Below are 26,110 nucleotides of genomic sequence, written 5' to 3'. Positions count from 1 at the left end.
GGGGTCATCATGATGTTGAAGAGAATCGGTGATAGTGATGATCCTTGCGGTACTCCGCAGTCTGCTTTCCAAGGTGATGATGTGTTTGTGCTAGATTTCACTTGATAAGTTCTGGTGGTTAGAAAACCCTTGATCCATTTGAGTGTGTTTCCGCCGATACTGAAGTAGTCTAGGAGTCTTCTTAGTAATATATTATGGTCGACCATGTCAAACGCACTGGACATGTCGAATTGTAGGAGAAGTATACTTTTACCTATTGCTATTTCCTGCTTGAATTTAGTTAAGAGAGTAAGTAGTACTGTTTCGGTGCTGTGTAGGGGGCGGAATCCAGATTGTGATTCGTGTACTATTGTAAATTTATTTATGTAATCATTAAGTTGTTTAGATACCAAGCCTTCCAATAATTTGACTACCAATGGGATAGATGATACTGGTCGGTAGTTGTTAATGTCAATTGTTGTTTTCTTAACAGGGGATGTGAGACATTTTCACTCCCCTCAGCATGCTCAAACACCACCATACACTTAATATAACAAATTTAATTTTGGTAGAAAACAAGGCCAAAGCTTCACTTTTAATGATGATAACAATGGGACCTAAGCAATAAACAAGAAGAAATATACAAGGAATATACCAAACTCTAGGCATCCAGCCAAAGACCCAGCAAACAGCCCACTGCATAATTAAACCAGCTTACCCTGCCATGCCAGCAGGGGCAAGGGTCAGGCTGAAAAGCTGACTGGCTAGGTGTACCTCTAGGAGAGGGGTGCGAAGCACTGTAATAAAGTATTTAGCTACCCTTACAGAGTCAGGAAAAATGCTTTTGAATACGTCCCACTAAAATATTCTCTTAAATGATATAAATATTCTTACCTTCCCAAGCATTCTTCCTAGGAAGTAGTAATGTCTGGCAAAAGAATCTCCAACAAGCATATGTGCAGCAGGATTAGGGTATAGAAGTCCCTCATTAGTTGTCTTAAAAAATCCTTGGTTTGGGTTAAAACCTGATTTAAGTAGTTCATTTAGAAATTCTCGGAATATTCCACCACCATCAATTCCAGCTTCATCCAGGCCATGAGCATTCAGCAAATGAACCCTAATTCGCTTCTTCAGATCAGGCTCTGGAGGAGAACAAAACTCATTACAAATCATAATCATAGGGTTTACAGACTGCATAATCCCAATCTATTTCAATATAGCTCAAAGAATTATTACAAAAATTATTAAAGGTTAAAAAACACAAAAAATAGTCATCTAAGCTTTAATAAATATTTTTGAAATAAAAAAAGCTTTAAATATCTACGAAACAGAATATAAGTTGGTACTTGTCTAACATATATGGAATCGTGTTCTAATGACGAACTGCTAGATAAGGAAAAGAACTATTCAACAATCTCTTAAAATATACTTCTCTTTATGTAGGAAAACCCAATGTAAGATATCTTTCTGAGTGTAAATTCTCCTTCCCTGTCCAAAATGAAATTAAATTTGTTAACTGAAAGGGAATCTTAACAACAAAACTGGTACTTTACAAACTATGGGGTCCTTTTACAAAGGCGAGCTGAAAAATGGCTTCTGGTACTGTAGGCACAGGTTTTGGGCGTGTGCAGAATCATTTTTCAGTGTACCTGTAAAAAATGCCTCTTTTTTTTCCCCTTAAAATGGACATGTGGCAAAATCAAAATTGCTGCGCGTCCATTTTGGGTCTGAGACCTTACTGCTAGCCACAGACCTAGCGGTAAAGAATTTGGGCGGTAATAATCTGCATGTGTCCGTTATGCGCACCAGAAAATAAAAAATATTTTTCAGACGTGCGCAGCAGACACGTGCCAAAATTAAAATTATTTCAAGGGCCATGTGGTAACCAGGCAGTAACTCTAATTTGGTGCGCACTGGGCGCACGTAGGTGCCTACGCAGCTTAGTAAATGGGACCCTATTCGTGCTTCTAGGGGCAGCCAGTGCAACTTCACAAACATGGGAGTGCTGTGGTCTAACCTATGTAATCTAAAAATCAGACTGACAGCTGTACTCTGAAGCAGCTGGATTTTATTCATTATTTTTACCAAAACACTTAAACAGTTACAATAGTTCAACTGGATTAAAATATTCTCAACAAGGAGGTAAAAATGTTCTTCACTGAAATAATGATGCACCATTCTCAACTGGCTAACCCCCCCCCTCCCCCCCGGTTTACTAAGTTGCACGGCAATGCCGACACAGCCCATTCAAAGTGAATGGGCTGTGTCAGCATTAGCGCAACTTAGTAAACAGGGGGGGGGGTAAGTTTGGAAAAAAATCTTTTTTATGCAAGGTTTTTTTTTTTTTTTTTTAAATTTCTGGCTCCATAGATAGAGCTGAATCCAAAATCACTCTTAATACCCTTGATGTACGATCTACTGATAGAGACTGATTTGGTATCAATATTTTTTTCTGGTATATCCATATAATGGGTACTAAACACAGTACCTTTGTTTTGGTAGTATTTAGTTACTAAACACTAAATCAACAAAGTTTTATCAGTAATTCTAGTATGTTGCTTAGCTGGCAAAATATATATTTCAGATTTAGGGCCCTGTTTACTAAGCTGAGCTACAGTTTTTAGTGTGCGCTATATGCTAGACTCGCTCATACGTTCCTATGGGTGACTTAACGTTTAGCGTGTGCTAATCATCAGCACGTGCTACAAACACTAATGTGCCCTTAGTGCTTAGCAAACAGGGCCCTTAATAAAAACTGCAATCAGATAAAAAGTGAATGAATAAGAAATATATTAGAAGTTTAAGATACTGTAATTACCATTTTCAGGAGAAAGCTTGTCATAAGCATCTTCATAAATATAATTTCTTCGGATTGTGACATTAATTCCATCAAGAAATGGACCTTCTCCTTGAACCTCTTGTTTATCTGCATAGATCAATCTTTGGAAGATCTTGAAAAAAAATGCATACAACTTAAACATTTTCCCACAGAGTTCGGGTCTTTTTATAATAATAATAATTATTATTATATTAATATTATTATTAAGAACACCACAAACAAAAACTTCAGCAACATTAAATTTGAGCAAAAGCAGATCAATTAAGAACAAGTTTAGAAGCGAGAATTACTATACATTCGAAGAAGACATATATTTGTTTATTTTTTCCCCACTTACAAGCAAAACAGCTAAGAATTGGGTATTTAAATTCTAAAATATGTTCATATTTGCTAAAGAAAAGTATCCAGTTCCACCATATACAAACTTTCCAATGATTATTTTAAAGCTACCAAAATCAAGAAATCAGACTTGTATCTGCTTCAGATATAGGAAGTTAAAGTGCAAGTAACTTCCAGATCACTAAAATGAAGGAAATCTGTTCTGTGAAATGTAAAAATGTCAGTAATTTTGTTCCATACAGCTGACCAGGAAATATGTTTGCACAAGCATAAATCATATGGAAGAGGGTACCAGATACCCTGACAAGAGTAACATAAGTTATTGCCCGTTAATCCAAGCTTTTATAGTTTGATTTGGGTCCATTGAGAATGGCGATATAGGAAAAATACTGACTGTGTAATAGGAGATGAGGAAAGTTGAGGGCTTTGTAACAAAAACCTGCTAGTCTTGGTCTAAGTCAGTATCCCCAACTTAATATTCCAAAACATTTTCAATACTTAGACAAAATGTATGAGCTCCAAATTAACCCCCATTTACTAAGCCACGCTAATGCTGACACAGCCCATTGAACTTGGCATCACCGTGTGGCTTAGTAAACTTGGTGGGGAGGGGGTTAAAAATATTACAAAATAAAAAGACTATGCATGCGGGACGAAGCAAACTTTTTTTTCCTTTGAATAGCTATTTCCAATAACTAATCAAAGGTCTACAAAATCTATATTACAGCCTTTTAATACATGTTGTAATTGAAACCAGGCATACAACTGGGAATTTGGGAGGCCAAATTCCTCTTGGAGCATTTGAAATGTCTTAAGATGACTTTCATTAACAAGTTATCCTAAAAACCAGATATGTTTATCTTGCCAGATTAGCCAGTGAATTGGACAGTTAATAAGAATATGAGAGTTGCTCCAAAATACCAATGCATGAGAGTTTCTAATTTGCAAAATGTCATAAGTGTAGCTGTTAGAATAGGGTGTGATTTGTTTTGTTTTTTGGAGGAGAATGAACCATGCCAGGCAAAATGGTTAAATTGGTGAGGTCAAAGTCTCTTCTACTTGGGGGGTCACATGGATTTATGTTGGTTTAATGAAGTTTGAAACTATCGGACTCGACTTAAAAAGCAGGAAAAATAATCAGCAAAATCAGGTAGATTCAGCCCATTTTTGTTTGCTTCAGTATCCAAGTTGAAATCCATGAAGGGCGACCATTCCAAAGAAAATTCACCATAATTCATTTTAAAGTCTTATAATAAGGAGGAGAGAGTTGCAGGGGAAGCATACTAAGTACATAATTCACTTTAGAATCAAATGACATCTTAATCATTTCTAAGCATCTCCACCAACTTGAATGAAAAGGGGACTAATGACGTGCTAATTCTTTTAAAGCAAATATCAACGTTTCTTTAAATTCTTCATAGTTTCTTGTAATAAACACCCAAACCAAATACCTAAATATTTGAGAAAAGATGACTCCCAGTTAAGGGGGTAGGGCTGCAATGTCTGAATTGCAGACATCATGTAATGGTAGACATTCCGTTTTATTCCAGTTAACTCAGTAACTAGATGTGACAGAAAACTGATCAATAAGAATCAAAATGGCTGTAATGGACGGTACAGTAGAATGCAACATCAAATCATCTGCATGCAGGGACAGCTTTACCTCTAGCTAAAAAAATCTTATCCCCTCAGTTTAAGGGAACTGTCAAATCACTAGGGGAAGACCTCTAAAGCTAGATTAAATAAGAGGACTACCCTGACAGGCACCTCTGGAGACAGAAAAAGTCTTCATCAGTTTTCCATTAACTGATATCTTGGCAATCAGTTTCAGGTACATTGATCAAAATACTGATCCTATTCCAAGCTATTCCAATACTTTAAACAGATATTGCCATTCAATATTGCCATTCAATATTGCCATTCAAAGGCCTTTTTCGTATCCAGGGCCAGTGCAATAGTAGGTTGAACACAGGTGGGAGTCAAAACCAACAGGTCACAAAAAAGTTTGCAATAATCAATGGTAGATCTGGGTTTCATAAAGCCATTTTGATCTGTATCCAAGACCATGGAGAGTCTGGTTGCCAGAATCATGACATATATGTGTCTTGCTATGTTGATTACAGATATTGGTCTGTAATTTGCAACATAGATGCCAGCTCTGGAAGTAAATGAGCACCCCTCATATTGAGCAAATATCTTCACTTTGTGCTAGAAGGGTTAATTTGAGATGGGTTTAGCACCCTCAATCATTCTGAAAAGTTGGCTCCTATGGTCTTAACCTGGTTTAGAACTAACTATAATTTTAGCTTCCACAAAGGAGCCATCCACTGCATGTTCTTTAATAGAAGTTTGAAAAAAAAAATGTAACAATGGAGTTAAAATCTAGAAGAAGGGTTCTAGAGTATTCCACCATGAACTCATCAGGTCCTGGGACTTTATTTAGAGTTAAGGACTCTGCTCCATTTATATCAAGGCCTTCCTAATCTTTGTGTCTAGAAGCTCTACTCGCGAGTCCTTTAAAGCAGGATGTGAATATTTACTAAGACAAGCAAATACCAATGTTAAGGAAGTTGTAGTATCAGAAGAATATAAAGTCTAGTAAAATCTATGAAATTAAGGTTGAGATTTTATTTTTGAGGCTACACAATATATTTATTATTGTACACTAAGTCACTGTATTGTTTAAAATTTAAATTTACAAAAACACAAGAAAAGCCATGCTGAGTCAGACTAAGGGCCCTGTATACTAAGCAGCGTTATAGGCGCGTTAGCGTTTTAACGCACATTAACCATGTATGCGCTGTAAAGAGTATGTAGAAAGGGCTAGGGAACTAAAAGGGAAAAGGAGAGGAAGGAACTACAACTCCCAACATGCCCCAAAGGAACCCTGGCATAGGCAAGAGTACCCCCGTTACCGGCAGGCTTTTCCCAAGAAAGACCTCGACATGAGAAACTACGACTCCCAGCAGGCCCAAAGGGAACCCGGGGATAGGAGAGAGTACGTGCATTCCGGGGAGTCACCAGAAGAGGGCCGCAGGGGAGTGAGTAAAGCCAATTCTCCAACCTGGGGGGGGGGGATGGTGGAACAAGTGGCTGGAGAAAGAAAAGACACCAAAGAATCTTAATGAGGAAAAGGGGCAGCAGCTGGAGAGAGGGCGGGGTGCAGAGAATATGGATTGGGCTCCTGAGGAGGGAGGAGACAGAGAGGAGCCTTGCCCGATGGAGCTGACTGAACCTGAGAACGCCTTGGAAGAGCCGATGGACTGTGCAGCTCTGGCTCAGCGAAGGCCAGAGTAACCGCGGGGCCAAACCGGGTCAGCGGGAGGAGGTCAGGAGAGAGTGTGACTGACCAAGAGGGTGGGACCCTAGGCTTTGAGCCCGCGCAGAGCCATTGTTCGTAGAGAGCGAGAGAGATAGAAAGAGAGAAAAGACTGTTGCTTATTTTTCTCAAGCTAAGGAAAGACTGCACTGTGGACATTTATACTGTGTTTTTTTTTGGCAATGCTCCAGGAGCAAAGAGGGAGAGGGGAAGTAGCTGCTGAAGCCTGGACGGTGTAACTGATCGGCTTGCAAAGAGGGAGAGGGGAAGTAGCTGCTGAAGCATGGACTGTGTAACTGATCGGCTTGCAAAGAGGGAGAGGGGAAGTAGCTGCTGAAGCCTGGACTGTGTAACTGACCGGCTTGAAAAGAGGGGAAGGGTGGTATGCCGTAAGAGGAAATAAAGGCTGAAAGGCGGAGGGATTAACCTCCTATGCAATAAAAGGCTGTCCTGTGGATTTTCTTTTGTTAAAGTGACCGGCCCCTGAGGTTGGGGTTTTTTTTTTTTGGTTTTTGGAGCTGTACCAGACGAGAGAAGGAGGAGCAAACTTACAGCGCGTAAACTGTTAATGTGCCTATAATATCCCTATAGGCGCCTACACGGGTAGCGCACGCGCTAATTGTAGGTGCGTTAAAAACACTAATGCACCTTAGTAAAAAAGGCCCCAAGGTCTATTGAGCTCAGCACTCTGTCTCTGATAGCAGCCAGTTTGGGACATAAGAACCCAGCAAATTAAAAAAAAAAAGGCAGATTTATTTCTTATAGCTCATTACCAGAGATAAGCAATGTCTTTCCCAAACCTACCTGGCTAATAATTTTTTTTAATAGACACTTCCTCAAATAATTTGCCCATATCTGTTTTGAAACTCTTTATGTCCTTCAGCACATGTCATAGCTTGCTCATGTTTAATTTCACAGAGTATCCATTTGTGTTAGTGTAGTTTGAAAGATTAAACAACCACCCATGGATTAAAAATCATCCATGGAGATGCCCCAGCCTATATGTCAGACCTGATAGACTTACCGACTAGGAATGCCAAAAAATCAGCCCACACATTCCTTAATCTTCATCTCCCAAGCTGCAAAGGTCTAAAATACAAACTTACGCACGCAGCAAACTTTACCTACCTGAGTGCGAAGCTATGGAACGCACTGCCGCACAACCTAAGAAAGATCGACGTACTAACAAACTTCCGAATATCATTGGAAGACCCATCTTTTTAATAAGGCATACCACACTGAACAACAAACATAAATGCATGCATCTCCTTTACCTTACATAGACCTATTTTTATAAAATCTGTGTGTTCTAAACTTCTATTATGCCACTCAAATTCTCTTTGTAACAATATGTAATTATTTTATAATCTCTGCTTGTTTTAAACTTCTACCATGTTACTCAAAATCTCTATGTAACAATAAGTGATTATGTTCTAATCCATTACCACCAAATATGATACATTGTAAGCCACATTGAGCCTGCAAAAATGTGGGATAATGTGGGATACCAATGCAATAAAAATAAATAAAATTCTCTTCCACCAGCCTCATGATTTTATATATAAATCATTCCCCCTCAGTTATCCATTTTCTAAGCTGAAGAGCTGTTTAATTTTTCTTTATATGTATCAGAGAGGTGTTCCATTCCCCTTATATTTGCCCTTTTTTGAATCTTCTAGTTCCACTATATCGTGTTTGAGATGGGGCAATCAGAACTGCACCTAAGACTCAAATTGTGCCTGCATATTGGACCTGTAACAGAGGAATAATTAGATTGTCAATTCTGTTCTCTATTCCTTTTCATATAATCCCTTACATTCCACTTGTTTTTGTTTTCCCACAGCTACAGGACACAAGGCTTAACATGCCAATGCACTATCCATAATAACTGAAACATCTTTTTCTTCGATGGTCAGTCCTAACCCCAAATCAAGCATTATATACCTGTAAGCTGGGAATATTTTTCCCTATATGCATCATATTGCACTCATGAATGTTAAATTTCATCGACTCAGTCTCTTAGTCTCACCAGATTCTTCTGCAAATCCTCAAAATCATTTGCCACTTAATGACTTTGTATCATGCACAAATTTGATCATTTTACTCATTGTTCCCCTTTCCAAATCATTTCTGAATTGTTTAGACAACACAAGTCCTAGTAAAATTCTTGGGGCACTCCACTATTGACTTTTATCTTTTGGGAAAACTTATCATTCAATCTCACTCCAATTCCTGTCTTATTTAACCCAGTTTTGCTCAGAGTTCCAAAAATTGTTTTAGAAACATAGGGCAAAAATACAAATTTGAGATCAATTTCTTACATTCTGCCTGCAAGCTCGAAAGATATCGAAACAGTGTATATTCAGGCCAGTAGGTATTTTTCTGTCCCTGGAGAGCTCACAATCTAAGTTTGTACCTGAGGCAATGAAGGGTTAAGTGACTTGCTCAAGATCATAATGAGCTACAGTGGGGTTTTAGCTGGGTTCCCTCGATTTTGAGTCCACTGCTCTAACCATTAGATTACTTCTACACTCCTGGTCTTTTAACTAGTAATCAATTTACAAAAGAATGACGACCTCTGTCAAATGCCTACTGAAAATCCAAATATATATCATCTCAACCAGCTCACCATTACTCATGTTTGTTTACACCTTCAAAAACAAACAAATAAAAAGGCAAAAATCTAAAACTGGTAAGGGAAGCTTTCCCTATGTTGAAGCCATGCTCATTCATTACAATTAATCAGTGTCTGAATAGAAAAGGGGGAAGGGGGAGAGCGAGAGAGACTGGATGGAAAGAAGGGAAGAAAAAGGGAGACACTGGTTGGAAGGACTGGGAGAGAGGGTAGATGATGGGTAGAAGAATGGGGAGAGAAAAAGGGAAGATGCTAGATGGAAGGGTAAGGGAGAGGGGGAAAGGCTGCACTTGGCTAGGAGGTAAGGGAGAGGGGAAAGGCTGCACTTGGATAGGAGGAAAGGGCGAGGGGGAAGGCTGAAAGGATAAGAGGGGGAAGGGCAGGGAGAAGCTGCACTTGGATACGAAGGTAGGGAGAAGGGAGAGGGGGAAAGGATGCACGGATAGGAGGTAAGGGAGATGTGGAAAGGCTATAGTTGGATAGGAGGAAAGGGAGAAGGGAAAGGCTGCATTGGGATAGGAGGGAAAGGAGAAGAGATGGGGAAAGTCTGAACGTGGATAGGAGGGAAGGGAGGAAAGGCTGCACTTGGATAGGAAGGAAAGGAGAAGGGATGGGGAAAGGCTACACTTGGATAGGAGGAAAGGGAGAGGAGGAAAGGCTGCACTTGGATAGGAAGGAAGGGAGAGGGGGAAAAGCTGCACTTGGTTAAGAGGGTAGAGAGAAGGGAGAGGGGAAAGGCTGCACTTGGATAGAGGGCAGGAAAGTGAGAAGGGGAAAGGCTGCATATGAAGGGAAGAGAGGGAAAATATACATGGATGGAAGGTCAGGGAGAGGGGGAAAGGCTGCACGGATAGGAGGGCAGTAAGAGGGGGAAAGGCTGCACATTAATGAACTATCTAATGTCCCACTAAGGAATGCTTGTATTTCTCCATGAATTTCATGGAGAAATACAAGCATTCCTTAGTGGGACATTAGATAGTTCTCACATGGATTTGGATATACCGTGAAAAGCTGAGAACAAAGTGATAATGATATGATCCAGTATTTTTGTGGAAAGCAAGATGAATGATAGCACGAGAGTAACCCATTGAACACTCTGGAGGGGAGCTACTTGACATGATAAGTGCCTCATTGTATAAGTGAATTAGACCTCTTTTTAGGTCGTCTACTTGTTTGAAAATATTTATGATTGAGGCAGAGTGGTAACAATGGATGGAAATGATTGACTTTCACATTATTTAATTGTTTTCAATTTTTATATGTGGTTATTCACTATTTGGTGACAAGAGCACTACTTTGTGGTTTTGTTTAAGTTCTTTTCAAAAATAAAAAATAGAAACCACGGAGAAGTTCTATGATTGAGAAGCTCAACCACCCCTAGAGGCGTAAATCACTTGTGTGTAGCCTCGCTTGGGTGAGTTAATACTTTGAGAACTCTCCATATATATTGAGTAATTAGTTAGTTATAGTGTGGGGTCAATCTTCCATCCATACTTGGTTTCCATTCTAGTACCCTCTGGTTCTTTTTTGTTAGCACTTGAATAGGAGGCAGGGAAGGAAGAAAGAGAAATGCTGCTTGGATAGGAAGGAACAGAGAAGGGAAAGTGCACATGGATGGAATGGAAGGGAGAGGATGAAGGGCAGCATATGAAGGGAAGGTAAGAGGAGACAGGCTGCACATATAGAGAAAGGAAGAGGGGAGGCGGGCTGTACATGAAGGGAAGGTAAGAGGGACAGCTAGATAGATTTGAGAAGAGGCAGAAAAGCTGAAGAAAGCTGAATACGAAAGATTATTGCCCAACAGACACAAGACAGGAAGTGATAAAAAGAAATAACAAATGGAAAGGAGGCCCTGGAAACAGAGTTAAGAGCACAGACAGAGGAAAGGAGAACCAGAGACTGGGAACAAGTTGATTAGAATAATAAAATCACCAGACAATAAAGGTAGGAAATATGATTTTATTTTCAATTTAGTGATTGAATTATGTTTGTGTTGAGAGTTTACATCTGTCAGCTTCATTCTACACTGTACAGGAGTACATGCATTTCTTTCTATTTCTCTGGTGTTGCACGACCTGCAGTCTGGTATCTCTGCTTTCCGTTTTTGTCTGCATATGCTTTGCCGTTCCATATTTTGTATCAGGTTACAGTCATGTTCTGCATATGCAACTGAGGTGAAGAATTCTACTGGCATGTCGTATCCGTGAAGGAATCTAACAGTCCATCTTGCTTCCCTGTAGCAGGTTATATTGGTGCTCTAGGGTCTGTCTTCATAGGTGGGTTAGGGCTATTATGGTTTGGTAAGTTTTCTATGTAGACTTTGAGTATCTTTTTGCAGGGTTTTATCTTTCAAAGTGATTGGCCTATTTGAAAAATAAAATGCTCAGGACCAATGGGGTCTCCACTTCTGGTAGAGAAGTGCTGGGCACACCCAACCAGTCAGGTTTTTGGGATATCCACAATGTTTATTTATTTGGATTTATTTACCGCCTTTTTGAAGGAATTCACTCAAAGTGGTGTACAGTAAGAATAGATCAAACAAGAGCAATAGACAATTACAGCAGTAAAAATATTCAAATAACAATATGAAGAATGGCATAGTATACTACTTACAATGTCAACACAATACGTAATAGAACATTTTCATTGATAGTGAAGGGTAAAGCAAAGATGGAACATATAGATAGGTACGAGAGTAAGAAGAGTTAGAAAGTAAAGCAACCAATTTAAAGAAAGTTGCATATGAGGTCAGAGAGATGGTTAACATATAGATAGCTATGAGAGTAAAAGGAGTTAGAAAATAAGGAGACTAATTTAAGGAAAGGTGCATATGCAGTTAGAAAGATGGTTAAATGTTGAAATCAGCTAGGGTAGGAGTGGATAAACATGTCCTGCTGTAGTATGTGCAGCCCGTGTCACTCCTTGTCTTGTGTGAGTGAGACTAACGAGTTAGTTACTTCTTCCATTAAAGGCCTGGTTGAAGAGCCAAGCTTTCACCTGCTTCCTGAAGTAGAGATAGTCTTGTGTTAAGCACAGCTTTTCAGGCAGTGCATTCCAGAGTGTGGGGGCTGCTTCAGAGAAGGCTTGCTTGCGGGTATCACATCGTGCAATGTCTTTTGGAAAGCGTATGGTTAGTGAAAGTCCTTGGGAGGATCTTAGTGTCCATGGCTGTGTGTGGAGGATCATCCTATTCTTCAGGTACTCAGGGCCATTTCCTTTCAGGGCCTTGAAGATCAGACAGAGTTTTAAATTTAGCCCTGTATTGTACTGGTAGCCAATGGAGGTTTTGCAAAAATGGTGTGATATGGTCACGTCGCTTGCAACCTTCTATGAGACTTGCTGCTGCACTCTGAATCAACTGGAGCTGGTGCAGGCCCTTTGTAGTCAGACCATTGTATAGTGCATTGCAGTAATACAGTCTTGATGTTACCATAGCATGTACAACTGGGATAAGATTTACCTTCTCGATGTAAGGAGAGAGGCAGCGTAACTATCGCAAATAGTGGAAGCAGCTCTTGAAGGTTGCTTGGATTTGGGGAGTCAGAGTAAGTGCTGTATCTAACTGTATTCCAAGGTTCCTGACTTGATTTGAGGGGGAGTTTGTACTTCCCAAAAGGGATTTTGATGTCAAGTATGTATCCACTTGTGTTAGGGACCCAGAGAAGCTCGGTTTTACTTGGGATCAGGCAAAGTTTGTTGGGTTTAGCCCATTCTTGAATTGATGTCAGACAGGTAATCAGTTTATTCAAGGCTGTAGGTAAGTTAGGTTCAATGGGTATGAGTAGCTGCACATCATCCGCATAGATGTAGAACTGAGTGTCCATTGACCAAATCATCTCAGCTAGTGGCTTGAGGTAGATATTGAATAGAATGGGTGACAGATTCGATCCTAGTGGTACCCCGCAGGTCAGTGTCCATGGTGGTGATGAGCTGCTGCTAAACATGGATGGTTGCCTGTCTGATAGGTTCTGAACCAGGCAAGTACTGTTCCATTGATACCTATTTCTGTCAGTCGTGCTAGCATGATGATATGATCCACAGTGTCAAAAGCTGCTAAGAAGTCAAGTAGTACTAACATTGAGGCAAATCCCTTGTCTCGGTTTCTGTGAAGATCATCTAGTAGGGATACGAGGACCGTTTCTGTACCATAACCAGGTCTGAATCCAAATTGACATGGATCTAGCCAGTTTCTCTTTTCTAACCAGTCATTAAGTTGAACACAGACTGTTCTATGTGTTTCCCTAGAAACGGGAATATGCATGAGAGAGGTCTGTAAACCAAGGAGGCATTGAATGAAAATCTCTCATGCATATTCATTGTAGATATCCCGAAAACCTGACTGGCTGGGTGTACCTCAAGGACTGAGTTGAGAAACACTGCAGTAGAGACACCATACAAACAAAAACCCATGTACTTGAAACAAAGTAACTGGCAGTGGAAGGAGCATGTGCTGTTCCTGAGTTGATTATCATAATCTGAATATTTTTTGTGTGGCCAATTGTAAGGGGGTAGCTTCATTGTTGGGGAATATGGAGTTTGTGATACAGAACTGGAGCTTCAAGGTTTATATGGAGATTCTGACCAATCCTGTACAGAATACAAACTTCATGCCCACAAGGAAGAATTTGTTGAATGATGCTATCATTTTACTGGGTACTTTAAACAGGCTGGGGGGGGGGGGGGGGGGGTTCTTTTATGTATAGAAGATTGCTAATTTAAAAGTGGAGGAAGGAAGGGGGTTATATATGGAAATGTCGCTTTGACTCCCCCCCCCCCTTGTTACCTCAAATATTTGTCTACAGATGCCATGGTTCCACAGAAATAAGCTCCCTACCTAACCCTAAAATGACACAATGCATTTCCATGGGAGGAGTTCCATTTTCTTTAGCATAAAAACTTACAGTGAAACACGGCAGCAAGGAAATTCATCCTTTCAAACTATCTCCCCCATTATCTACTCTCACAACTGCCCTACCAACTCACAAACATCTGCCAGCCCCTGAAAACCACCACCACTATGGTCCTATCACCCTACAAGCTGCCTCACCCACCTAAATTACCTCCCCTCAAACATATCAACACCTTGCTAATTGCCTCACCCCCAAATCTATCCCCTAACTGCCCCACCCCAAAAACTATCCTCTGAAGCTTACCCAAATCCCTATAAACTGCTCCCCACAACTTTATCATCACCATCCAAACTACCCCATCTCTAAAATCTACCCTTTGAAACTGCCCCACCACCCCACTAACAACCTCAAACCCCAAAACACTCTCCCCAACTGCCCCACCATCCCACTAACTGCCCCACATCCCTAAATAACCTCCCCACATATGCACCAACCCTAATTACACTTCTAAAATGCCCATGCATCATGTTAACTACTCCCACCCCAAAACATAACATTCTGCAACTGCCCCACCCTACAAATTGCCCAAATTTGTAAAAAATACTCCCTTAACTGCCCCTACCCCCGCAAAACTATGTCTACCTCAAAACTGTCCTTCCCCTAAAAATAGCCCCCTGCAACTATCCCAACACACTGCAAACTGTCCTCGCTCCTAATACCTATGCACCAGAACTGCCCCAACATCTCACAAACTGCCTTGAGACCCCCACCCAAAAGGAAATAGCCCAAGGAAGCTGTACCACCACCCCCAGCTACCCCCTCCAAAACAACACATGCTATGCATATAAAGAACATATAACAGAGTAGTATACTGTACCTTGCAAGACACAATACTATTAACACTGTTCCAAACCGGGAAAAAGAGAGGGGGCATTGCCCTCATATACAAGAATATATTTGATGTTTCTCTTACTGACTCATTTTAAAACTTCAGAGCTAGAAATCTTTGCATTCCAGCTCAAAGACTCCATGTCACAGGACTATTTATCATGCTTACTGTGTTACAGTCCCCCCAATTAAGTAGCCTAAAGCTTACCCTCAATTTTGCAAATTTGTCTCAAAAAATTCTACTGATAGTTCCTACAACCTACTACTGGGAGACATCAATGTCCTTTTAAAAAAACTTGTCAGACACTAGTAGGACTGATCTCTGCGCTTTTCTGTCTTCTCTGAACTATTTGATATCTTCCCCCACCCCAAACCACAGTAAGGGCCACCAACTAGATCTGGTCACCTTCAATGATAACGGAAACATGAACCCGACCATTAGACTATCAGATGAATTATTATGGTCCAACAACTATATATGCTCTTTTACAATTATCTGGAACCACTTTAAGAAAATTTCCAACCTACAACACATTTAATCTAGAGGGAGAATAGACCCAAACACCTTCTGGAATGCTGTACTATTAAAACTGCCTGAAAATGGAATATTCGATTTAGAAATCGACAGACCTAAAGTTGGCTTCAAGATTCTGGATGAAATAGCACCTATCCTTTCCACATATTTCCAAGACAAGGTTAATAAGCTTAGAATTGGTCTCTCCTCTGCCACCGACAAAGACTTCAATCCACTAGGAACCTCGTCTCTTAAAGAAAGCATCCCTGCAAACAGAACCTGGAAAGAATTTGAGATTACACAGTGGATTGCATTTACCAAACTATTCTATGCTCCCTCCTATTGCATACTAGATATCTGCACTTTCCACTTAATGAACACGGCCAAACCAACATTCTATGCCATTGTACTCTCATGGATTCAACAGAAACTGTCACCCGGAATCTTTCCTCAAAGCTTGGCCAAAATCATCAATACACCACTACCAAAAGACCACAAGCAACCTAAACAAATGGTCTACAACTATAGACTGGTGGCCTCCATTCTATTCTTTACTAAATTAACGGAGGAATTGGTGACTACAGCCCACTCACTACCTGGATTTGCATGATATTCTCCCACCATCCCAATCCAGATTCTGTGCGCTTTTCAGCACAGAAACAGTTTTGTGTTCCATGTTAGACCATGTCTGACTACTATTAAGTGAAGGAAAAAGCGCACTGCTTCTCCAATTTGATCTATCCTCAGCGTTCGACTAAGTGGACCATACTCTCCTCCTACAGAACCTTGAGGAAATGGGAATCACAGGAAATGTTTTAAAGTGAGTCAAAGGCTTCTTGGAAAGTAGATCATATAGGTTCAAAGTGAACACAGACTGGAGAAACAGATGTGGGGTCCCACAGGGTTCCCCGCTTTCTCCGGTACTGTTCAATGTTTTTCTCCAATCCTTAAGTTCACAGTTAGACAGAAATAGCTTTCTCAACATCATCTACGCTGATGGCATCTCAGTGATAACCCCCATCCAATCAACTCACAGAATTGACGTATCTAGGCCCAACAATGATCAACCTATTAGAAAAATGGATGTACACTCATAAGTTAAAACTCAATACGGAAAAAAAAATGTAATGTTTTAACTCAAAGCCAGAACAAATTCCCAGTTGATTACTGTCAATCATGTGGACTTTACTCTTCCTCCTACCATTAAACTCCTAGGCATTCAAACTGACTGTGATCTTTCCCTGGCCAAAAAAATGTTTTTTCCTAATGAGAAAGCTCCACACCATTCAGAAATATTTTGAAATCAGTCAATATGAATGGCTGGTGCACGTGCTGATACTATCATCTCTTGATTACTGTAACTTAATATACTTGGGCTGCACAAAGACTTTACTTGAGACTTCAAACCACTCAAAATATGGCAGACTAATCTTTAGGCTAACAAAATTTGACAGTGTCTCCCCTTTTTACATCAGACTACATTGGCTGCCCATTGAGGCGAGAGTGCTTTTCAAACTGGTATGCTTCCTTTTTAAAACACTATAAGGCTTGATCCCCAGCTACTTGTTAGCCCATTTCTGCTATACATCCACAACCAGAACCAGGAGAAAGAAGCTGCCAATTTTTTCACTTTCTCCTCATCCAAGGGTAAGAAGAGACTAGCACTCTTTGACAAATCCCTGGCCGTCAAGCAGCCAGACTTCGGAAAGACATCACTGGAAAGTTTTCTCCTTCACAACCATATCTCGTTTCAAAAGAAGATAAAACCTTTCTTATTTAAGAAATATGTACTATAACTAGACCTCTGCTTGTCTCCAAAGTAACCACTGTAATTCTCAGAGGAATGTTCTGATATCTATATTCCTATAAGATGTTTGTAAACCGTTTAGAACTGAAGAGGTGTTAGCGGGATATAAGCCCCAAATGTAATGTATACACATGTAGAGAGGTTAGAACCTCCAAATGGACTCTTACATGCTTTGTGACAGCCCTCCATATTCCCACAGTATGTGCCAGAACTGGACAGTTTCATGAGATTTATTTGCTAAAGGCAAAATGGCTGGGAGAAAAAGTAGTGTTGTGGGAACGATGCATAAAGCAGTGCATTAGAGCCATATGCCAATGCATGGCTTCCAAGGTAAGCATCCCCTCTCCTCTGCCTGACATCCCTGGTATTCTAGCAGAGCCACCCCCTCCCTCCCCCAGACACAACTTAATCCAAACCAGCCCTGCTAGTATAGGGGAGCTCCCTCTCCTACCCCATGCCTCCACCATAAAAAAAATAAACCCAATATCCTCAGTGTAAAAAGACAGGAGTGATGCTATTCGCTGCTGATTCCAGCAATGTCATTTAAAAATGGCGGTGCATCCCAATGCATTGCTATGGTCAGCATACCAAGTAAGGCAATCCTCTTCCCATCCTCCCAAATAGGGCAGTCCAGTGCCCCACCTTCCCTTCTCCAACCCCCCCCTTACCCCAAATACTCAGAAAGCCCCGATAGTCTAGTGGACCCTCTTCCCTTCCCTCCCTGCTCCCACCATAAAAAACAGATCCATGGTCTTCTATTGGGCCCCTATACCCCTCCACCCAAAGGGAAACGGCAGGAGTAATGCCCACTCGCTCCTGCTTCCAGCACTGCAGTCATTCAAAATGGCAGCACCTGACCCCTAACATTTTGAATGATGGCTCTGCTAGAGGCAGGTCCAAATGGGTGTATCTCCTGCCTCTTTACTCTGAGATGGGTGGGGCGAGTCTATAGTGGTCCAGGAGGGGAACAAGTCCACTAGACTACCAGGGATTTACTCTTTCTGGTAGGGGAATGGGAGGGAAGTGAAGGGTTAGGTCCACTAGACTCAAGTGTGGAATAAACAAACTACCAGGGTTTTCACTGGGTCTGGGGAGGAAGTGAAGAGGGGACACTAGACTAACAGGGCTTAATTGTGAGTCAGGGGCAGGAGGTTCAGGTCAGAGGGGTGGGGGAGGGGTGTCAATCTCCCGCATGGGCAGAGGTAAAGTCTCCCCTCAAAGCCAACTACTGGCCACACACACTAACAAAGGGAGAAGATCTGATTAAAAAGTTTTACAAAAACACCCAGTAAAACCATCTAAACCAGGGGCCTTCCCTCCCTTCAGGTTCTTAATAGCCACTTCCAATTCAGCAAAAGTAATATCTACCTCAAGGGAGGACCTAGCCTCGTCTGACAGAATAGGAAGAGGTATGCACCCCCGCTACATCCACAACCAGATCTCGGCCATAGTTTTATAAAATTGTAAAAACTGAGCCCTAATATCAGAGCCAGTATAACAAAATTTATCACTGTTTCCCTATATCCATTGAACAGTAGAAAACAATGTACATTGTTTCAAATGGTAAGCTAACAAGGTAGCAGAGCGGTTACCAAATTCAACAAATTTTTGCCACAAACACTGGTGCCTAAATTCTAGATCAGCTACTTGAAGCTTTTGAAGATATGTACGAACTTGCTGAAAGGCATCCAAACGCCCAAAAAGCTTCAGATCAGAAGTGAGCATATGCTCTCTCTCCAAATATAACAATCACTCCCTTAATGATAACAACTGCTGAGCTCTTCTTCTCTTATGCCTCACCCCCCACTTAGTAAGATGGCCTCAGGTAACAGCTTTTCCACTTAATCCCCTCTAACATCCCTGGCATGTCATTAATAGCTAAATAGTTTTGCATAACTTGGGTTATATCATCACAGACATCTTGATCACTCAGCAAGCTCTCATTTAAATGCCAGAACCTAGTGCTCCACCCACCAACCTGAACCTCCAAGGAAATCCAGAGTGGAGCATGATCTGAATGTTGAACAGGCTCAGTGTCAGAATATAAGATCCTACCCCACATATTCCGAGAACACCACACCGCATCTATACGTGTATAAGTATTATTAGCATAAGAATAAAAGGAATAATATGGGTGGGGTGGTTCAGCCTCCACCCATCTAAAACTTCTAAGGACTTCAATAAGGTGTGGAGTACCTGTCTGTGACTACAGCTATGAAACCCACCTCCCTTAGAGTGATCCAGAACAGGATCTGGAGCCACATTAAAGTCTCCAGCAAGAATAATTTTGCTAGTAACAAAGGAGGACAGCTCTAGTTGTATATGCCTAAAAACATGAGCCTGGTTATTGTTGGGTATGTAAACATTTATACGCGTCATGTCTAAACCCTGAAGCTTCCCCTGGACCACTATACATCTGCCCTCCAGATCTCTATAAACTCTTCCTGCTAAAAAAGAAATCTCTCACCGAAGCAAAATAGCAACCCTTCCTGTTTTACTCCCCCCAGGGCTATTATAGGCAACTACCTGTGAAATTCCTCTCTGCTGCAACAAATGATGATCTTGCTTGCAATCCCAGAACATCTTTTTCAAGGCTCAAAAAATAATGCTACATTTTCCTCCATCATTCAGGCCATTAACATTCCACGGTAACCCGTGACCTACATCCTGTCCTGTACCCGATGCTCCAGACCCTCGAGTATCCCCCTCTCCCAAAACCCCTCCCCCAACTCCTCCATACATTGGGTGGCCCTAGAGCGAGCCAGCAGGAATTATAAGTGTGAGGTAAGTGAAACAAGCAAATACAGGAGGAAACATTACATAGAAAAATTAACTCCCTGTAATCTTACAGAGTGGAACACAAACTCAATGGCATAAAGTCCACATTCAAATTCAAGCAGCACTGATTAAAAAGGGCAATTCAGTGTATAGTAAAAAGCCTCAGGTAGTAGGAGACTTCTGGGAACTCTGCTGGTCAGATGACACCTTCTGCCAGGTAGCGACACACCAGTGGACTGCTCCGCTTTTGCAGGGGACTTCTCTGGGCATGGAAGGTTATCACAACCAAGTTCTTTCAGAGCTAACCATGCCTCCTTAACAGTAGTCACCTTTCTAGAAGCTTCCCCAACAGAGAAAAGGGAAAAGGCCAGCAGTATTGCAGACCAGCTTGCTGCAAATAATGTGTCACAGCACAAAGGTCCCACTGCCTCTGCAAGGTACACCCAGACAAATCCTGGAAAATCAAGATCTGGCAGTTGTTCCAGACTACTTTTAGCACTCTAGCTTTCCACAAGAGCTGCCCCTTTAAACCAAAATCGTTAAAAGAAGTAATGATATCCCTGGGTCTAGTGCCAGCCTGAAGTCCAAGGCTACGATGTACCCGAACCAATTTAATGCTATTGAGCTCCACACTCGGGTCAGCTGGGGTTTCAGATTGTAAACTAAAGGTGCGCAACTCCTGAATCACCCGTTCAGTTAACAAATTGATCTGATTCAGGAGTGCCTTTAAATTGCAAACTGGACCATCAGGAACAGTTCTCCAGGTTCTCCACTGCATAAAACGTTTGGCCTGTTCTGCAGTACTTTGCTTTTGAACTACCCGCAATGCATCTATATCTGCACCACCCGTATCAAGCCACACCTTGGCCTTCTCCATGCGAGCCCCGATGTCCCAGAGATCCTGCTTTACCTCAACCAGCACAGACTGCACATCTGAATGGACCCCTGCAATATCCGATTTAAAATCCCAGAGCCACCTCTGCATATCCGCTTGGGAAATTGCTGGCTCTGTCAAGTTCAGGCTCCATGTACAGCTTCTCCTCCAAGTCAGAAATATCAGATGCCATCTTGTCTCTGTGATCCAGGGTCCACTCCCTCCTAGATGACTAATCTCTCCTTTTGCGGGGTTACATATTTGAATTTTTCTAAGCATTTCCAAGTGGCCATCACCTCCTGATGTAAATCAGGCTGGCGGTACCCCAAAAAGCACAATTGAGAAGGGAGAAAATATACCTTTCATAACTCCTCCACCGGAGATCTCAATTCAACCTTCCATCCCATCTCATGTCACCTTCCCCCCTACAGCAGTTTCTTTTATATACTTGATCAGTAAGAGGCAAAATATTTACAAAAATATGCATTATAATAATCTAATCTACCTTATTTTATTTTTCAGAAAGTGGAAATAACTTTGCTCTAGCCAGATTAAATTTTGTCAGAGGGAAATGAAAGTGCAAAAAAAAAAAAAATTAAACAGCCTAAATTATTTATTGGTTTTTTTCATGTATTTTTACTAACTGAAGAGAAGTTTCACTTTTAATCATTACTGATCTGTATTAAAATCTATTGTTTTGGAGTTTCAATTTATTTTAATAAAAATTCAAGGACCACACAATTAAAGAGACTGCAGTCTGCCAAATTGATTTTTTAAGGCCTATTTTGATTTTCTCAAGACTTTAAGGGGCCCTTTTAGTAAAGCTTAGCACACACTAACGGACATTAGAGTGAGCTAAGTTCTAAGAAATTCATTATACACCTATGGGCTTCTTGGTATTTAGCACACGCTAATTCTGGCTACATACGCTAATCTTTAGTAAATGGGCCCCTAAATGTTTTATTTCTGTTCTATGTTTGGTGTATATTAGTAGATATGTATGCATGATTTATGTAAGACATTCTTGCAAATTATATTCTGTCTTATATTTCTATTATAAGTACTTAGGCTTAATAAGGGTAAAGAAAATGGTGTTTCCTGGCAAGGTTTAGTCCTTGGGGGGGGAGAATTATAATCAAATACAAATTCACAGTTCAGTATATGGCCAGAATTCTGCACAGGGACCTACTTTGCTTTTTTAATACAACTAATACAAAGAGATAGAGCAACTTTACACATCCAGGAATTAAAAGACAGCAACAGAAGTTAAACAACCAGAAATTATTCATAAGTACATAAGTACATAAGTAGTGCCATACTGGGAAAGACCAAAGGTCCATCTAGCCCAGCATCCTGTCACCGACAGTGGCCAATCCAGGTCAAGGGCACCTGGCACGCTCCCCAAACGTAAAAACATTCCAGACAAGTTATACCTAAAAATGCGGAATTTTTCCAAGTCCATTTAATAGCGGTCTATGGACTTGTCCTTTAGGAATCTATCTAACCCCTTTTTAAACTCCGTCAAGCTAACCGCCCGTACCACGTTCTCCGGCAACGAATTCCAGAGTCTAATTACACGTTGGGTGAAGAAAAATTTTCTCCGATTCGTTTTAAATTTACCACACTGTAGCTTCAACTCATGCCCTCTAGTCCTAGTATTTTGGATAGCGTGAACAGTCGCTTCACATCCACCCGATCCATTCCACTCATTATTTTATACACTTCTATCATATCTCCCCTCAGCCGTCTCTTCTCCAAGCTGAAAAGCCCTAGCCTTCTCAGCCTCTCTTCATAGGAAAGTCGTCCCATCCCCACTATCATTTTCGTCGCCCTTCGCTGTACCTTTTCCAATTCTACTATATCTTTTTTGAGATACGGAGACCAGTACTGAACACAATACTCCAGGTGCGGTCGCACCATGGAGCGATACAACGGCATTATAACATCCGCACACCTGGACTCCATACCCTTCCTAATAACACCCAACATTCTATTCGCTTTCCTAGCCGCAGCAGCACACTGAGCAGAAGGTTTCAGCGTATCATCGACGACGACACCCAGATCCCTTTCTTGATCCGTAACTCCTAACGCGGAACCTTGCAAGACGTAGCTATAATTCGGTTCCTCTTACCCACATGCATCACTTTGCACTTGTCAACATTGAACTTCATCTGCCACTTGCACGCCCATTCTCCCAGTCTCGCAAGGTCCTCCTGTAATCGTTCACATTCCTCCTGCGACTTGACGACCCTGAATAATTTTGTGTCATCGGCGAATTTAATTACCTCACTAGTTATTCCCATCTCTAGGTCATTTATAAATACATTAAAAAGCAACGGACCCAGCACAGACCCCTGCGGGACCCCACTAACTACCCTCCTCCACTGAGAATACTGGCCACGCAATCCTACTCTCTGCTTCCTATCTTTCAACCAGTTCTTAATCCATAATAATACCCTACCTCCGATTCCATGACTCTGCAATTTCTTCAGGAGTCTTTCGTGCGGCACTTTGTCAAACGCCTTCTGAAAATCCAGATATACAATATCAACCGGCTCCCCATTGTCCACATGTTTGCTTACCCCCTCAAAAAAATGCATTAGATTGGTGAGGCAAGACTTCCCTTCACTAAATCCGTGCTGACTTTGTCTCATCAGTCCATGTTTTTGTATATGCTCTGCAATTTTATTCTTAATAATAGCCTCCACCATCTTGCCCGGCACCGACGTCAGACTCACCGGTCTATAATTTCCCGGATCTCCTCTGGAACCCTTCTTAAAAATCGGAGTAACATTGGCTACCCTCCAGTCTTCCGGTACTACACTCGATTTTAGGGACAGATTGCATATTTCTAACAGTAGCTCCGCAAGTTCATTTTTTAGTTCTATTAATACTCTGGGATGAATACCATCAGGTCCCGGTGATTTACTACTCTTCAGCTTGCTGAACTGACCCATTACATCCTCCAAGGTTACAGAGAATTTGTTTAGTTTCTCCGACTCCCCCGCTTCAAATATTCTTTCTGGCACCGGTGTCCCCCCCCAAATCCTCCTCGGTGAAGACCGAAGCAAAGAATTCATTTAATTTCTCCGCTACGGCTTTGTCCTCCTTGATCGCCCCTTTAACACCATTTTCGTCCAGCGGCCCAACCGACTCTTTGGCCGGTTTCCTGCTTTTAATGTATCTAAAAAAATTTTTACTATGTATTTTTGCTTCCAACGCTAATTTCTTCTCAAAGTCCTTTTTTTGCCCTCCTTATCTCCGCTTTGCATTTGGCTTGGCATTCCTTATGATCTATCCTGTTACTTTCAGTTGGTTCTCTTCTCCACTTTCTGAAGGATTGTTTTTTGGCTCTAATGATTTCCTTTATCTTACTGTTTAGCCACGCCGGCTGACGTTTAGTCTTTTTTCCCTTTTTTCTAATACGTGGAATATATTTGTCCTGAACCTCCAGGATGGTGTTTTTAAACAGCATCCACGCCTGATGCAAGTTTTTTACTCTGCGAGCTGCTCCTTTCAGTCTTTTTTTTCACCATTTTTCTCATTTTGTCGTAATCACCTTTTCTATAGTTAAACGCTAGCGTACTTGATTTCCTAGTTTCACTTCCTTCAATGCCAATATCAAAACCGATCATATTATGATCACTGTTATCAAGCGGCCCTCGTATCGTTACCCCCTGCACTAGATCATGAGCACCACTAAGGACTAAGTCTAGTATTTTTCCTTCTCTTGTCGGCTCCTGAACTAGCTGTTCCATGAAGCTGTCCTTGATTTCATCAAGAAATCTTATGTCCCTTGCGTGTACAGATGTTACATTAACCCAGTCTATATGCGGGTAATTGAAATCCCCCATTATTATTGTGTTGCCCAGTTTGTTTGCGTCCCTGATTTCCTTTAACATTTCCGCATCCGTCTATTTAAATACAGCACAGATTACAATGGGTTGCTGGATGAGAACAAAACACGTTCCAGGAATTAAACTCAAGTTACTGTCTAAAAAGTGAGTGTGAACAAACATTATCATTGAAGCAGAATGTATTACTTACTTTAACTCTTTCTTCAAAAGGTACTACAAAAGGAAGTTCAGTCAGAACTGCAAGTTGCCTTTCTTCAGACACTGACAGGGGTGCTGGCTCCATACCCACTTTAAAACAGAAAAAACGGTCAATTTTTACAAGACAGCATGTCACATGATTTAAATCAAATTGATTTTTTGGAAGGGGGGAGGAGGAGGAGGATACGAGCCTGGGGCACATCTGAAGAACTAGAAAACCAGTCCTATTACCAAAGTCAACCCATCAAAACAGATGGCTGTTGAACAAGAAAGACAGAAAACTTTGTAGAACAGAATCCAAAATTTCTTTTATTGCTTTGTAGTTACATACTGCTGAAATATTAATGGACCATTATACCTTCATCTTTCCAACAATATGCACTGGAATACGATATTTTAATCATAAGTCCAATCACTCATGCTAATTATTAAATTTTTGAGTTGTATATAACCACCCATAAGCTTCACGATCATTTAACATTACTAAATTTATGGGTTTCAAAAATATAATGTACCTTACTGGATAAAGATACAATGGTCCACTAATATTATAACAGTATATCATAGTATAACAGTTTTAAGTTATAGAGAGTAGGAAAACAATCCATAGTTGCACTATTTTGTATTACAGCCTGTTTGGACATTATGGGGGCAATTTTATAACAGGATGCCTATGTCAAAGTTGGAAAAAAATGTACTTATTTTAAAACCTGTTTTATAAAAATAACAGATACCTACGTGTCATTAATTTCAATTTATTTGATATACCACAAATGTTCAGCAAGAAATCTAAGCTGTGTACAATACATAAATAATTGGGGAAAAGGGGAGACTGCACAAACACACATTGTACAGGCGAAACACAAGAGGAGAACGGGAAAAGGAAAGCTTACACAGTCAACACAAGGGAAGAATGGGGAGTGCAAAGGACAAAGGGAGGTGAAAGGTTATCTCAGACACACACTAAAAGCGAAGCACAGGGTCCAAAAACCCAAGAATCGAATGTCAGGAAAAGCCAGGGAAAAATAATATGTCTTCAGCTATGATTTAAAACTAGGGAAAGACTGATCAAGGTGTAAATAAGGGGGAAGGGCGCACCACAGTGTAGGAGAGACCACACTAAAACAGGACCTGATGGAAGGAGGGTACCACCAATAGACCATGTCGTGCAGACCAAAGAGATCTCGTGGAAACATAAGCTGGAGACTAGCTAAAAAAGAGGGCAACCCAGAG

General features: G+C 41.0%; 1 protein-coding gene across 5 annotated transcripts in view; it reads right to left on the bottom strand.

Moving 5' to 3' along the window:
• The window catches only part of UBE3C (ubiquitin protein ligase E3C), a 362,832-nt gene that overhangs the window by 100,604 nt on the left and 236,118 nt on the right, over positions 1-26,110 (bottom strand). For all 5 annotated transcript variants that reach the window (XM_030198632.1, XM_030198645.1, XM_030198654.1 and 2 more), the window contains exons 17-19: positions 24,870-24,967; positions 2,798-2,930; positions 874-1,121 (exon numbers count right to left, since the gene is read on the bottom strand). In XM_030198632.1, the coding sequence (XP_030054492.1) occupies positions 874-1,121; positions 2,798-2,930; positions 24,870-24,967 (479 nt within the window). The remainder of the gene's footprint in view (positions 1-873; positions 1,122-2,797; positions 2,931-24,869; positions 24,968-26,110) is intronic.

This window comes from Microcaecilia unicolor, chromosome 1 (genome assembly GCF_901765095.1).
Source record: "Microcaecilia unicolor chromosome 1, aMicUni1.1, whole genome shotgun sequence".
Lineage (NCBI taxonomy): Eukaryota > Metazoa > Chordata > Amphibia > Gymnophiona > Siphonopidae > Microcaecilia > Microcaecilia unicolor.
Note: the sequence above shows the minus strand (reverse complement) of the source record. Positions and strands in the feature narration are given on the sequence as shown.